Below are 13750 nucleotides of genomic sequence, written 5' to 3'. Positions count from 1 at the left end.
TGGCTGCCTCTTAATCTCAGGATTGTGAATTCAAGCCCCACATTGGGCACGGAGCCTACTTTAAAAACAAACAACAACAGTATGATCAAAGAGAAAGGCCTGGGCTTGGGTACAAAGACTAGAATGCACGAATGCAGCCAGAGGAAGATGAGCCATGGCAGCTATTCATGGAAGAGATCGAAGGGTTCCAGTTGCTGAGTTAGCCGTGAGCCTCCCACCCCTCCTGCCTTAAGCTCCATGTGCTCATTTCTACCACTCCTGATCTGTTCTGGTCAGTTTGGGGTACCACCTAGGAAGGGATTCTGATGAACCCCAAATGGGGAAGAAGAGACCGAGAAGGTAAAGGGTCTGGGAGAAACAGGACAAGTCTTTAGATGTGTTCTGTGTGGCTCAGTGGACAAACGAGAACGTGAGGGCTTAGAATACTAACAGGTTGGGCCTCAAAAGTAACAAAACATCCCGAATGATTTATTATGTTAATGGGAAAAATGGGGACGTGACAGTTCCTAGCTGGATGGGGCTGTGCGCTGACTGAGATGACTCACATCAACTGTTTCAGGAAGTATGTGTTTGATAAGTAGACTTATTGTATCACCTCATCTAGGATTTCCATTCTATGGTGGCAAAATTCTTGTACACATTTTGGCCCCAGTTAGTTTAAGCTACTTGACTGACTTTATTACCAGTTGAGAGATCTGAAAGCCAACAGCGAGTTGCGTGCCAACAGTGGCTGACAGGAGGCTCCAGGGGGGTTACTGTTGCAGGCCTTTAGAGGCTTTGCTTACTCCCACTTGAGTGCCCAAAAGTTAATGAAAGTGAGGCCCCATGGCTGTCACCTGCAGCTGCCGAGCACAAGGGGTGGGAATCCCAGTGCCTTAGGTAAGAGTACACAGGGGCCCGCAAAAGCCTCAGTGCTTCTTGGGTGAAGTCAGGTGGGAGCTCTGTGAGGCTCTCTGTGCTCCAAAGAGCAGGATGCCAGAACCTGGAGACAGGACTCCTCCAGCTTACAAAAGGCCAGGCTTCCACGCCTGGACTGGGGAGGCCCTTGTGTCTTCCTGTACACGATTCCTGGGACTTTCTGACCTGGAGTAATAGCACACAGATGGGAGACAGCTGGCTCTCCGGCAGCTCAGGAACTCATGCCAATCCAGCACTGAGCTCCGGTTCGATATGCATTGGCTGTGAAATGCAACCTCAGTGGGCTTGACTGTGCAGTGAACACCTGGGAGAAGTAGACTCACAGCTTCCCCCGCTAAGGTAAGCTGCTGGTGGTCAACGAGCATCCATGGTCTGCAAGTGGGTATGTCCTTATGGTAATATTCTCCCTGGACATTAGTCTTGGAGCTAGCTGCCATCAGGGTCCCTGGAACCCTGGAGTCCAAAGGCTTAGTGCCCGTTACTCAACCCAGCCTACTGTTAAAACCAGGTGCTCCCTGGCAAAGTTGGTCTGCCAAGTGGAAACCAGTACCTTGCCAAGTAGTTTTCCTTAAAATAAAGCAAGATCTTGTCATGTTTAATTTAAATAAGGGAGGGGGGCAAGAGTGGCACAAGGAAGGTGTGTTCAAATGAAAATACTTGTGTGTTAAGTCCAAGTTCTGCCGGAGTGCTTGGGATCTTCATAAATCACCTCTGATTTCTGTGGCAACTGAGTAATGTTGCATGGCAGAGAGGTTGAGTTCCGGCCCTGGAGCTAAACTGTGTGGGTTCAGCCACCTGCTAGTTGCACAGCCTCAGGAAGAAACTGAATCTCTGTGCATCTCTAACCTGGTGGTGATAATAGTACCCACCTTTGTGGGGTCATTGTGCAGTTTAAATGAGGCAGTTCCTAGGCAGTACTCAGAGCCGAGTCTGGTCACATTAAGCTACAGTTATTCTTTTTAAAATTGAATTTCAGCCACAATTTTACTTCCCAAGTTAGGTCGGCAAGCCTGAGAACACTAACTTTGTAAATGATTTTCTTAAAAATCTAAACTCTCCAGATGTTCATGGAATTTGCTCGTCACTCAACCAGTTCTCAGGTACATACTCTCTCCTGTAAGATTTTTGTCTCCGTGTAATAGTCAATGGGTTTCATGGCATAAGGCAGGTCTTCAGTTCCATTCTTGATGTTGACGCCCTCAAATATGACACTGGCACTGCTGGTTAAAATGAGTTTCTGGCAGAGGAGAAAGGAAGGTTAAAAAAAATACAAGTAAGAAATGATCTTTATTAAAACAATCCGATGTTCGTTCATGAAAGAAGATCAAATGGTGCCTGTTTGCAACACTCATACGCAAGGCACCGTATAAATGATTTATTGCGAGGTTTTGCTTTTCAGCCCTTCTTTTTTTTTTTTTCAGCCCTTCTTAAAATAATTCACAGATCACCATCTTTTGTAGCTACACGGATTCTGAGATGCATTCTATTTCACTCTAAAACAATGGATTTCACTTTTTTTTCCCTCTCCTATCACTACCGAGAGGTGGAACAGACTTCCTTTATTTGTATTATCTCAGTATGGGAATGATTCCCCAAGGGAGGATAGTGCACAAACTATGAGGGAGATACCTGTCTGGAAAAGATGCCTCGTGATTCTGATACCAACCCTGGCAGGTCAGCACATGTCTACAAGTGCATGCGGCACATGCCGACTTGAAACATGCTGTTTGAAAGGAAATGCTTTCTTATGAGGGTCCTAGCTTCTAGCCCTCTGGTTAAAGGGAGCCCATCCAACATTGAACACCATTAGCTCAAATCGTATCTTTACCGCTTTTATTCATCATTTTACTAGAAGTCCTAGCAAGTGTGGTGGGTTAAGACACACAAGGAATAATTTGAAAAGAAGAAATAAAACTATTGCCATTCACAGATGCTAGAAATGTTGACATGGAAAACATTATGAACATATGGAATATACTACAGTTAGAGTTGAGTAGAACTGGTGAGGACAAAATCAACATGCAAAAATCAACTGTGTCTGCATTAGCAATTTAAAATGTAATATGAAAGATACTATTTCAATAACCAAAAATTAAGTACATAGGGATAAACTAAAAAAAAAAAAAAAGGATGTGCAAAACCTTTGTAAAGTAAAGGCACTAAAGAGAGAGAGATTATGTGTTTATGGATACAAAGACTTAATTAACAGTGGTAAGGTATTGATGCTTTCACAAATTACCTTTAAATCTGATGCAACTACAATAACAAATTCAACAAGAACTCGACAATCTGATTCTAAAATTTATGTGGATGAGCAAAGGGCTACGAATAGCCAAGTAAATTCTGAACAACATGATTGGAGGGTGACTTGTCCTAGCAGGTACTGAAATTCATCCTAAGGCTTGCTCAGTGAAGGAGGAGCTTGGTGGCATGGGGACAAGTGGGAGCCAAGTGGGGGAAGGACAGAGCTGGGGACAGACCCATAGGAGGCAGCAGCACCTGAGATGTGCTGGCTGGCTGGGGCCGTGGTTGGGGGGTGGGGGTGTCGCATAATAAATGCTGCTGAACAACAGAAATTTAACTGCTACCTCAGATCATACACAAACATAAATTCCTGGCAGATTAAAGATTGAAATGCACAAAAGATCAGTTTAAACCTTTGGGGAAAAACCCCACATTAAACAATCTTTTGATTTCAGTGTTATGAAAGGTTTCCTAAATATAATAGGAAAAGCCATTTTCTTTTATTTTTTTTATCTGAGAGAGAAAGAGAGAGAGAGAGGGAGGGAGGGAGGGAGGGAGGGAGGGAGCACTAGCTAGGGGGAGGGGCAGAGGCAGAGGGAGAATCCCAAGCAGACTCCCTGCTGAGTGTGGAGCCTGACGTGGGGCTCGATCCCATGACCCCGAGATCACGACCTGAGCTGAAATCAGGAGTCAGTTGCTCAACCAACTGAGCCACCCAGGCGCCCCATGAAGAGCCACTTTCTCCACTGTAACCCACTAAGCTATTGCACCACCTCAGTGAATATACTGGAGATATATATATATATAAAGATGGATAAATCTCAAAAACATAATGCTGGGGAGAAAAAAGCAAGTTGCAGGAAGATATACTCAATATACCATTTCTATAAAGTTTTTCACATGCAAACCGATAACTTATATTGGCTGCACATGGAGCAAATGGCAGTGATAAACCCGAATTCAGAACACTGATTCCCTATGGACAGCAACGGCCTTGAGAATGGATACCCACGAACTTCAACTCTACTGGTAATGTTACCTAAACGGTGTGAAGATTATATTGGTGCTATGTAATTCTTGAATCTTTTCTGGATAACTAGCCTATTCCATTTAACAAACAGCAGCAATGCAATTGACAGAGCTCTAGTTATACAAGCACGTTATAGACTAAGGAGTCTGGGATTTGACATCAGAGAATTCGATTTGAATCCCACCTCTTTCTTTCATTTATTAGCAAAGAGATATTACTTAGCCTCCCAAATCTGCTTCTGTCACCTGTCAAGTGAATTTGTAGCTCCTGATTACCTATGGAGGAGCAAATCAGGTGACAACCACGAGGCAAAGTGTCTTGTCATTTGCAAAGCATAAGGGGTCGCTATTACATAATCCCTCCTTTCCAGGGCACTGAGCCCCGAAGCTGGTGAGGAATGAGTGCTGATGATGCTGGGTGCTCCATAAGGGTGATCCCGAGAACCCAGCTTTATAATAGAGCAGCAAGCTATGATAGGGTGGAGATTTATATCTCAAGTCTGAGTTATAACAGGTCTCTATTAGCGAAAAGTTAATAGTTTATTCTTTGAAAACAGAAGCAAGGGCTGGAAAAACAGTACAGCAGTTCCTTAAAAGGTTAAACACAGAATTACTGTATGACCCAGGAATTCCATTTCCGGGTATTTACCTCAAAGAACTGAAAGCACAGGCTGGAGCTGATATTTATATACCTAGGTTCCTAGCAGCATGATTCACAATACTCAAAAGTGGAAACCGCCCGAGAGTCCACTGATGCATGAATGGCTAGATAAAATGTGGTCTGTCCACACAATGGAATGTTATTCAGTGGTTAAAAAGAAGGAAATTCAGACACATGCTACAACATGGATGAACCTAGAAGACATCATGCTGAGTGAAAGAAGCTAGATATAAAAGCAGATACCATGAGTCCAGTTCTTTAACATCTCTAGATTCATGGAAACGGAATGGAGAATGGTGGGTGCCAAGGGCTTGGAGAGGAGGGGTGGGGAGCTGTTGCTTAATGGGGATAGAGTTTCAGTTTGGGAAGGTGAAAGTTCAGGAGATGGTAGGGATGTTTGCACAGCAATCGAAATGTACTTGATGCCACTGAACTGTTAATTAAAAAATGGTTAAAATGGTCAATTTTATGACATTTACTTAACCACAATAAAAAAATGAAAGTAATATTGACATTTTATGGCTCTTTAACCAAAGACTAATAATAAGCCTTAGGGTCCTAGATGGTCTATTGAGATGCAGCTCAAACTGGCCTAGCAGCTCCTAGGATTCAGTTTCTAGAATCTTCACAACACTTTAGGATGCAAGCCTGGCTTGGCCCAGGAAGAGAACAAGAAGAACCCTGGCTCCCACACACTTAGAAAGGGCCATGACATGTTCCTGACAGCATTCACTCCAGCTTTCCCCTTACCTGAACCCCAGCCTCTTTGCAAGTTTCAATGACATTCTTGGTGCCAATGTAATTCACTCTATAAAAGAGTTCCTTGTTGTTACTGGATGGTGGGGGTGATGCACAGTGGAAAACTGTGCTTACACCTTTCAGAGCTGGGTAGAGATCCTGGAAAAGCAAACAAAGACAAAAAAAATCACTCCCGCTTTAGATAAGTAAACAGCCTCCTCACATTCCCACTCTTCAATCTGTGGCATGTAGGTGTCCTGCCCTTTTATAATTCTATAATTAACATGAAAATACATCTCACTGTAAAAGATTCAAACAATACAGAAGTACCTAGGATGGAAACCATGTTGTCCCTTGAATCGCCCCTCCCCATTGACTGGCTCCCAATAAAAACTGGGTCTAGCACATTAGAAGCCTGTGGGATCCAGACAAAGGCAGTATCTGTACCTCTGTGTACCATAAGGGTGGCGGTGCATGGCAATTCAGGGCACCTGGGAGTAAAACTCCTGGGGAAAATGAGCTCAGAGATACAAATTATGAATCATATGAAAAAGTCCCACACCATGAAAGACAGTACAAATAGCCAACACACAAGAGTATTCCTTTCTGTAAAAATAGATACAGAACAGCAAGCTGAAAGGGAATGAAAACAAGTACATTTAATTTGCTGCTAAAAGGAACCAGAGCTCCTGGGAGCAATGGCTGATTGCAGATATGGGGCAGGAAGTAGACAAGAAGAGCCAGGAACATCTTGTCAAACCAGAAAGTAAAGAGCTAGCCTAGACTCCTGGGGTCCTGTTAAAAGGACTCAAGAGTCAACTTGAAGAGGCTCTCATTGGCCAAAGAAGGGACAATTTGATCATCAGTAAGGATAAGAATTCCTGCTGTAAACTAATAAGTAAAGGGAAATGGTCAAGCATTTAATCTGCATAAGGTACAAAGAACTGAATTCAGAAATAGAGAGAATGACAGCGTGTCTCCATTTTACAAAACGCTCATTAGGTAATAAGATCTAGGAACGATCATCAATAGACTAATACCAAAAGAAAGACAATCATGAATTATGTGCTTAGATTCACTGATAATATTTTGCCATTAATTTTCTTTGTGTACATACGGACACATGATTTTTTTCCTGAAACCATTCGAGAATAAGTTGCAGACAATGTGCCACTTGGCCTCTAAACTCTTCTAACAACAAAGACTTCCTCCCAAATACCGCTAAAGAATGATCACACACAAGAAATGTAACAGGATAGGACACTCTTATTATATAATTAGTCTATATACAAATTTCCCCCATTGTCCCAATAATGTCCTTTAAAGGCATTTTTATATTGGGATCCAGGATCCAATCATAGGTCCTATTGTACTTAGTCCTCCTATCTCTTTCGTCTCTTTGAATCTGGAACATTCAATTATGATTCTTGCCTGGAACACTTATTAACATATTGGTTGCAAAATGTTAAATCCTAATTCCAGCATTCTTTTTTTTTTTTAAATTTTATTTATTTTTTCATGATAGTCACACACACAGAGAGAGAGAGGCAGAGACATAGGCAGAGGGAGAAGCAGGCTCCATATAGGGAGCCTGATGTGGGATTCGATCCCGGGTCTCCAGGATCGCGCCCTGGGCCAAAGGCAGGCACCAAACCGCTGCGCCACCCAGGGATCCCTCCAGCATTCTTTTTACTTCTATTAGTTGCCATTTCTTGGTAATGTTCCCCTTCTTCTATACTAATTTTTCTTTTTAGCATTTCCGTGGACACATGGATTCTTTTAAGATTTTTAAAAATTTATTTATTCATGAGAGACACAGAGAGAGGCAGAGACACAGGCAGAGGGAGAAGCAGGCTCCATGCAGGGAGCCTGATGTGGGATTCGATCCCAGGACCTCAGGATCACGACCTGAGCCAAAGGCAGATACTCAACTACTGAGCCACCCAGGCATCCTGGACACATGGATTCTTACTTTATTCAGTGCATTACAATCCACTACTATTGTCTTTTGCAAGGCTTAAAATACCCCCAAATTTGGCCAGTGGGGGTTCTTGATGTTCCTATATCCTTTTGACATATTCCCATTGGAATATGAACACTTTCTTTTTTTTTCTGAACACTTTATTTTCTTTTTTGTTTTTCAAGTGGGCTCCACGTTCAGAGTGGAGCCCAGTGTGAAGCCTGAAATCATGACCCTGAGATTGAGACCTGAGCTAAGATCAAGAGTTGGATGCCTAATGGACTGAGCCACCCAGGTGCCTCTGAGCACTTTCTTAATTTTGTCCTAAGACAATGTCTCAGGCTCACTTGTGCTACCCCTGCTCAGAGTCCTGAATGGGAGCCCTGGTTTCTGAGCATTAGATGTGCTGATTGCTATCAGTACCCCCAGAGAAAATAGCTGAACTGGAATCAGATCCAGCTTTTAGTCCACTAGAAGTATAGTCCAGGCACAAACTTGATTGTAAATTTAGTAGTACCCACATCAAAAAGTAAAATGAAACAGATGAAAATAACTGTAATGTATGCTATTGAACATAGTATTATCCAAAATATTATCACTTTGACATATAATCAATAGAAAAATTATTACTGAGCTATCTATAGTCCCTTTTTCTATACTATGCTTTCCTGAACAGGTACAGTCCTAGGTCTTCCTGCTTATAGGAAACACTAGAGGACAGAGGGACATGTCAAACAAGTCCGTGGGGGTACAATCTGCTAAATTCACTACATGGGAAATGCTATGGGACAATAAATACAGTTTTAAATAAACATTATTCAACAAACAAAATGTGAAGGGGAACTTTTATACAAGAGACCTAGTTTAATTTCAATGTCTTAATCTTTTTGGTTCCTTATTTGAAAAGAAGTCTACACAAAAGTACTTACAAGACATTCATGGATATTTGAACACAGGCTGGAAATAAAGGAATTGTCAGTATGTTTTAGGTGTGGTCACGGAGCTGTGTCTTTAAAAAGGCTCCTTTTGGGGGGGGGGGGGGCTGGGTGGTTCAGTCAGTGAAGCGTCTGCCTTCAGCTCAGTTGTAATCCCAGGGTCCTGGGATAGAGACCCACATCGGGCTCCCTGCTCAACAGGGAACCTGCTTCTTTCTCTCATGCTTCCCCCGCTTGTGCTCTCTCTGTCAAATAAATAAATAAATAAATCTTTTTTTTAAGGCTCCCTTTGGGACACCTGGGTGGCTCAGCGGTTCAGTGTCTGCCTTTGGCTCAGGGCGTGATCCTGGGGTCCTAGGATTGAGTCTCGCATTGGGCTCCTCGTGGGGAGCCTACTTCTGCCTCTGCCTATGTCTCTGCCTCTCTCTCTCCGTGTCTCATGAACAAATAAATAAAATCTTTTAAAAAAATTAAAAAAGGCTCCTTTAAATCTTAAAAATAAAGGTGAGGGCACATGGGTGCTACTGTCGGTTAAGCATTCAACTCTGGATTTTGGCTCAGGTCTGACCTCAGGGTCATGAGATAAAGCCCCACGTTAGGCTCTATGCTCAGCATGGACTCTGCTTGAGATTCTCTCCCTCTACCTCTGCTTCTCCCCCACCTCATGCACTAAAATAAAAAAAATATATCTTTAAAAAAGGCTTATCTTTTGGAGACAAACACTGAAATGTTTGCAGAAAAAATGATAATGGTGTTTAGGATTAGCTTCAAAATAATCTGAGGGTGGGTGGGAATATGGGTGAAACAAGAGTGTCTATAAGTGGATATGAAACAGAGGAAATCTATAAAATGTTATGAAGACAGAAAGTGAAAGAACACATGAAGGGGAAACTAACAGACATGTACATTATAATGACAGACTCTACCATATGTCTGGTAAGGCTTCCAGAAAGAAGGAAAAGAGAAAATGGAGGCAGAATCAATACTTGAAGAATTTTCCAGAAGTGAAAGGCATGAGTCCTCAGGTTCCAAAGGCCCACTAGTTGCTGAGTAGATTTTAAACACAAAACAAAAACACAGACCTCCTAGACAAATTCTCTACAGAACACACAGGATAAGAAAGAAAATCCTAAAAGGCGTGAGAGGAAAACCCAGCTGACCCCCAAAAGAATGATGGTCAGATGGAGCGTCAGGAGGAACAATTATGAACCTAAAGTTCTACCCCCAGCAAATAAGCATTTATGAGAGAGGGTGAGAGAAAGACAGTCTTAGGCATATGAGGACTCAGAAAGTTTAGTGCCCAGATATTCAGTGGGGGATGCTAAAGGAAATGCTTCCGGAAGAAGAGGAAGGAACCTGGAAGAAAGAAATGGGAAACAAGAAGTACTGGTGAATGAATTCAGGAATATGGCACAAAACCTAAGTAGTAACTTTCAAACCCACTTCTTTTTTTTTTAAAGATTTTATTTATTTATTCATGAGAGACACAGAGAGAGAGGCAGAGACGCAGGCAGAGGGAGAAGCAGGCTCCGTGCAAAGAGCCCGACGTGGGACTCGATCCTGAATCTCCAGGATCATGTCCTGGGCTGAATGCAAGCGCTAAACCACTAAGCCACCCAGGCTGCCCTCAAACCCACTTCTACATGTCCTTCACCCTCCTCATGTCCTCCTTGGCTTGGACTTCATGATCCATCATCGCAATCTGGGCCTTGCCCACGCCTGTCTTTATCAGGTTGCTCTGGCAAACTCTCCTTCTCCCTGCTGGTACCTAAGAATGACACAGTAGGGTGGTGGGTCTCACTTTAAGTTTGTGTTAAACAAAATCTGGGTGTGCCCAGGTGGCTCAGTCAGTTAAGTCTGCCTTAGGCTCAGCTCATGACCTTGGGGTCCTGGGATCGAGCCCCGCATTGGGCTTCCTGCTCAGCGAGGAGTCTGTTTCTCCCTCTGCCCCTCCCCAGCTCATGCTGTCTCTCTTACTTGCTCACTCTCTTCCTTAAATAAATAAAACCTTAAAAAAATAAACAAAAATTTGGGACGTCTGGGTGGCTCAGTGGTTGAGCGTCTACATTTGGCTCAGGTTGTGATCCCAGGGTCTGGGAGGGAGTCCCGCATTGGGCTCCCTGCGAGGAGCCTGCTTCTCCCTCTGCCTATGTCTCTGACTCTCTCTCTCTCTCTCTCTCTGTGTCTCTCATGAATAAATACATAAAATCTTTTTAAAAATATTTCACCTGATTCCTTAAAAAAAATCTGTAAATAAATACTAGCAGCAGTATCACGGGAGTTAGTAGGGATTTGGAGGAGCAGTTTGGAGGGAAGTTGAAATTTGCTAAGGAGCCTCATCTTCTTTGAGGGGTCTCAGTGGTGATCAAAAGGAATATCCCTGCCTTCAGGGAGCTTACCTTCTCTGGGGGCGGCGGGCAGATAAACGAGTAGATACAGAGTACAGTTAGTACCAAGTGCTATATATAGAAACCTACATAGAACAAAGGCGACCTGGAGGGGCTTGCTGCTTAGCATAAGTTGGTTAGTGACTCAAATACATTTAGGGAGCAATCTCTGTGGTTCCCAAAGAGCATTCCTGGCAGAAAGAGCAGTGAATACAAAGGTCTGGAGGCAGAAAGTTCAAGAGTCTGAGGAGTAGTAAAGAGGCCAGCATGCCTGGAGCAGAGCAATGAGAGAATATAGTGAGGGTGAGGCCAGATCCTGTAGGGCCTCAAAGGTGATGATAAGGGCCTGTATGTTTGCTCCAAACAGAACTGGAGCACTGGAGGCTTATGAACAGAGGGGTGTCATGATTTGACTCATGCATTAAAAGGGGGTGGCCTGGACCAGCATAGCATAGTAACAAATGAAGGAGCGAGAAGCTGCTGAACTGGGGATCTATTCGGAGAGTGCAGTCAACAAAATCTGCTGATGAATGAGATGGAGGGTATAAGAGAAGGGAATCAAGGGTAAATCTAATGTTTTTGGCCAAAGCTATTGGAAGAACAGAGTGGGCCATTTATTGAGACAGACAGGACTTTAGTAGGTTTGCTGTAGTGGGGGAGGGGACTTGCAGCAGGGAACCAGAAGCTGAATTTTGAATATGGCAGTTCCAAAATGTCTATTATGTATCCCAACAGAGATGTCCTGCAGGCAGCTGGACAGATACGAATCCAGGAGAGCTATAGGCTGCAGATCTCAAGCTGGGAGCTTGTCGGCCTCTAGATTGTATTTTGTCTGTGAGCCAAGGGAGCGGGGCGGGCGGGGGGGGGGGGGGGAAGAGCGGGTTCGCTTGGACACTGAGTGTGCTCAGAGAAGAAAAGAGATCTAAGCAGTAAGCTCTGGAGCCTGCCACATTTAGAAATTATAGAGATACAGAGACAGAATGGCAGGAAGAGAAATGGGCAAGTCTGTCCTACGCTTGATCACTGGATCTGGTCACCTCCAGGTCCCTGGTGGCTGTGTCGGGGCTGTTGTTGACAACCTTGCTGGAGTATTTGGGAAAGACAATGGAATGAAGCGATCAGAGGTGGCAAGTGCAAATGGCTCTTTGAGCCCTCCTATGACAGCAAAGAGAAGGGGACAATAGGTGGGGTGGGACCTCACATCAGGGCATTTTGCTTTCTTAAGATGGGTGATCCTGCAACATGTCTATGTGCTGTTGGCTATGACTGGGTAGAGAAGGTGCAATTGCTGATATAGGAGAAAAAGGCCAGAATCCCCAGCGGAATCACTGAGTAGGAAGACAGGTGGCACTGGGAGCATTTGCATGGATGAGGCACCTGCAGAGGACAGATGTGGTCACAGGCAGGTCTGCAGATATGGTGCCAGGAGGTACCACGGAGCCGGCTTGGAGGCCGTGGTCATGCCGAAAGAAGCAAAAACCCCTTGTATTTTCTTTTCTTGCCCCGTTCAGCTGCCCAGAAGCTCCCAGGGAGGAGGGAGGATCTGATTTAAGCAGGGCTGGGGTTATACCTAGGACACACAGCCTGATGGAGAAGTTGAGGTGTGCACTTGGTGAGGCTCCAGGGTTGTTATTCCATGGAACACTGGTCTGGGTGCTGCTGTAAAGCTATCTTAGAGCTGTGGTTGGCGTCTATAATCAGCTGACTTTAAGTCCAGGAGATTATCCTCTATACTCTGGGTGGGCTTCCTCTAATCACTTGAAAGCCCTTTAAGATTAAACTGGGAGGTTGCTGTAAGGAAAACTCCTGCCTTGGAACTGCAGCATCAGCTCCTGACCGAGTCTCCAGCCTGCTGGCCTATCCTGTAAACTTCAGTCTTGCCAGCCCTGCAATCACACAAGCCCACTTCTTCAATCAGATCTCATCCTCTCCCTCTCTCTGCCTCTCCCTCTTCCTCTCCATCTACACACACACACACACACACACACACACACACACACACACCTTACTGGTTATTTCTCTGGAGAACCCTGCCTGATGGAGACAAGAAGAAAGGGGCAAGGGGGATAAGTATCACACAAGGGAGCAAGTCAGTCATGGACTCAAAGGCAGTGAGGACACAAATGGGGTGAGAGACAGTGGCAAAGAGCCAGATGTCTGGGTGTGGTTTAAGAACTGGTACAGTGCAGGCAGTAGTGGGCCAGCACTAGAAAGACAGGAGGTGGTGCTCAGAGTGGTGCGCCTGCAAGTGAGAACATGGAGAGGACACATTTACCACTGAGAACAGGCTCTGGGGCAGGGGATGCCAACAGGCTAGGAGGCCAAGAGGAGTGAGAGGAGGCCAAGAAGAGGTGAGCTGAGGGTACTGGCAGGGTCATGTGGGTGAATACTGAACTCATCAATAATTATGATGAGGCTGACCTTGGCCAGGAACCTAAATCACTAAGAAATGAGATGGAGCCCCCTGGGAAAGGGAGCAGGTGGCTGGGGGTGATGGTCACAAGGGCAGGCACTGGGGTATGCCCAGCCTGCCGGCATCACCTGCACGGCCAGAGGGATCTTAGGGCAGCAAGGCAGTGGCAAGGACAAACAGGGAACATGTCTACCCTGTTTCCAGGCTCAGAGGCGTGGGTGGTGTGGGAGAGAAAACAGCCCGTGGGGGAAGCTGTGTCCTTAAAAGTCAAAGTAACAAAACCACGGCAAAAGATGCCAAAGCAGATGGGCTGAGGGAAGCTATCTGTAATAAAGCCCTGCAGATAGAAAGGAACTGCAAATCTGTAAGAAAATCAAGGTAAGGCACAGACAAATGGACAAAGGCCACCGACAGCCACTTCACAGAGGACAGAGAGAGAGAGCACTGAGCCTGGCGTCCCGCCTA

At 44.7% G+C, this 13750-nt stretch overlaps 1 protein-coding gene across 7 annotated transcripts in view; it reads right to left on the bottom strand.

The window, feature by feature from the left end:
- NSDHL (NAD(P) dependent 3-beta-hydroxysteroid dehydrogenase NSDHL) overlaps positions 1 to 13750 on the bottom strand; it is a 33638-nt gene that overhangs the window by 3610 nt on the left and 16278 nt on the right. For all 7 annotated transcript variants that reach the window (XM_025989068.2, XM_025989069.2, XM_025989067.2 and 4 more), the window contains exons 5-6: positions 5603 to 5749; positions 2027 to 2155 (exon numbers count right to left, since the gene is read on the bottom strand). In XM_025989068.2, the coding sequence (XP_025844853.1) occupies positions 2027 to 2155; positions 5603 to 5749 (276 nt within the window). The remainder of the gene's footprint in view (positions 1 to 2026; positions 2156 to 5602; positions 5750 to 13750) is intronic.

This window comes from Vulpes vulpes, chromosome X, assembly GCF_048418805.1.
Source record: "Vulpes vulpes isolate BD-2025 chromosome X, VulVul3, whole genome shotgun sequence".
In the NCBI taxonomy this organism is placed as follows: domain Eukaryota; kingdom Metazoa; phylum Chordata; class Mammalia; order Carnivora; family Canidae; genus Vulpes; species Vulpes vulpes.
Note: the sequence above shows the minus strand (reverse complement) of the source record. Positions and strands in the feature narration are given on the sequence as shown.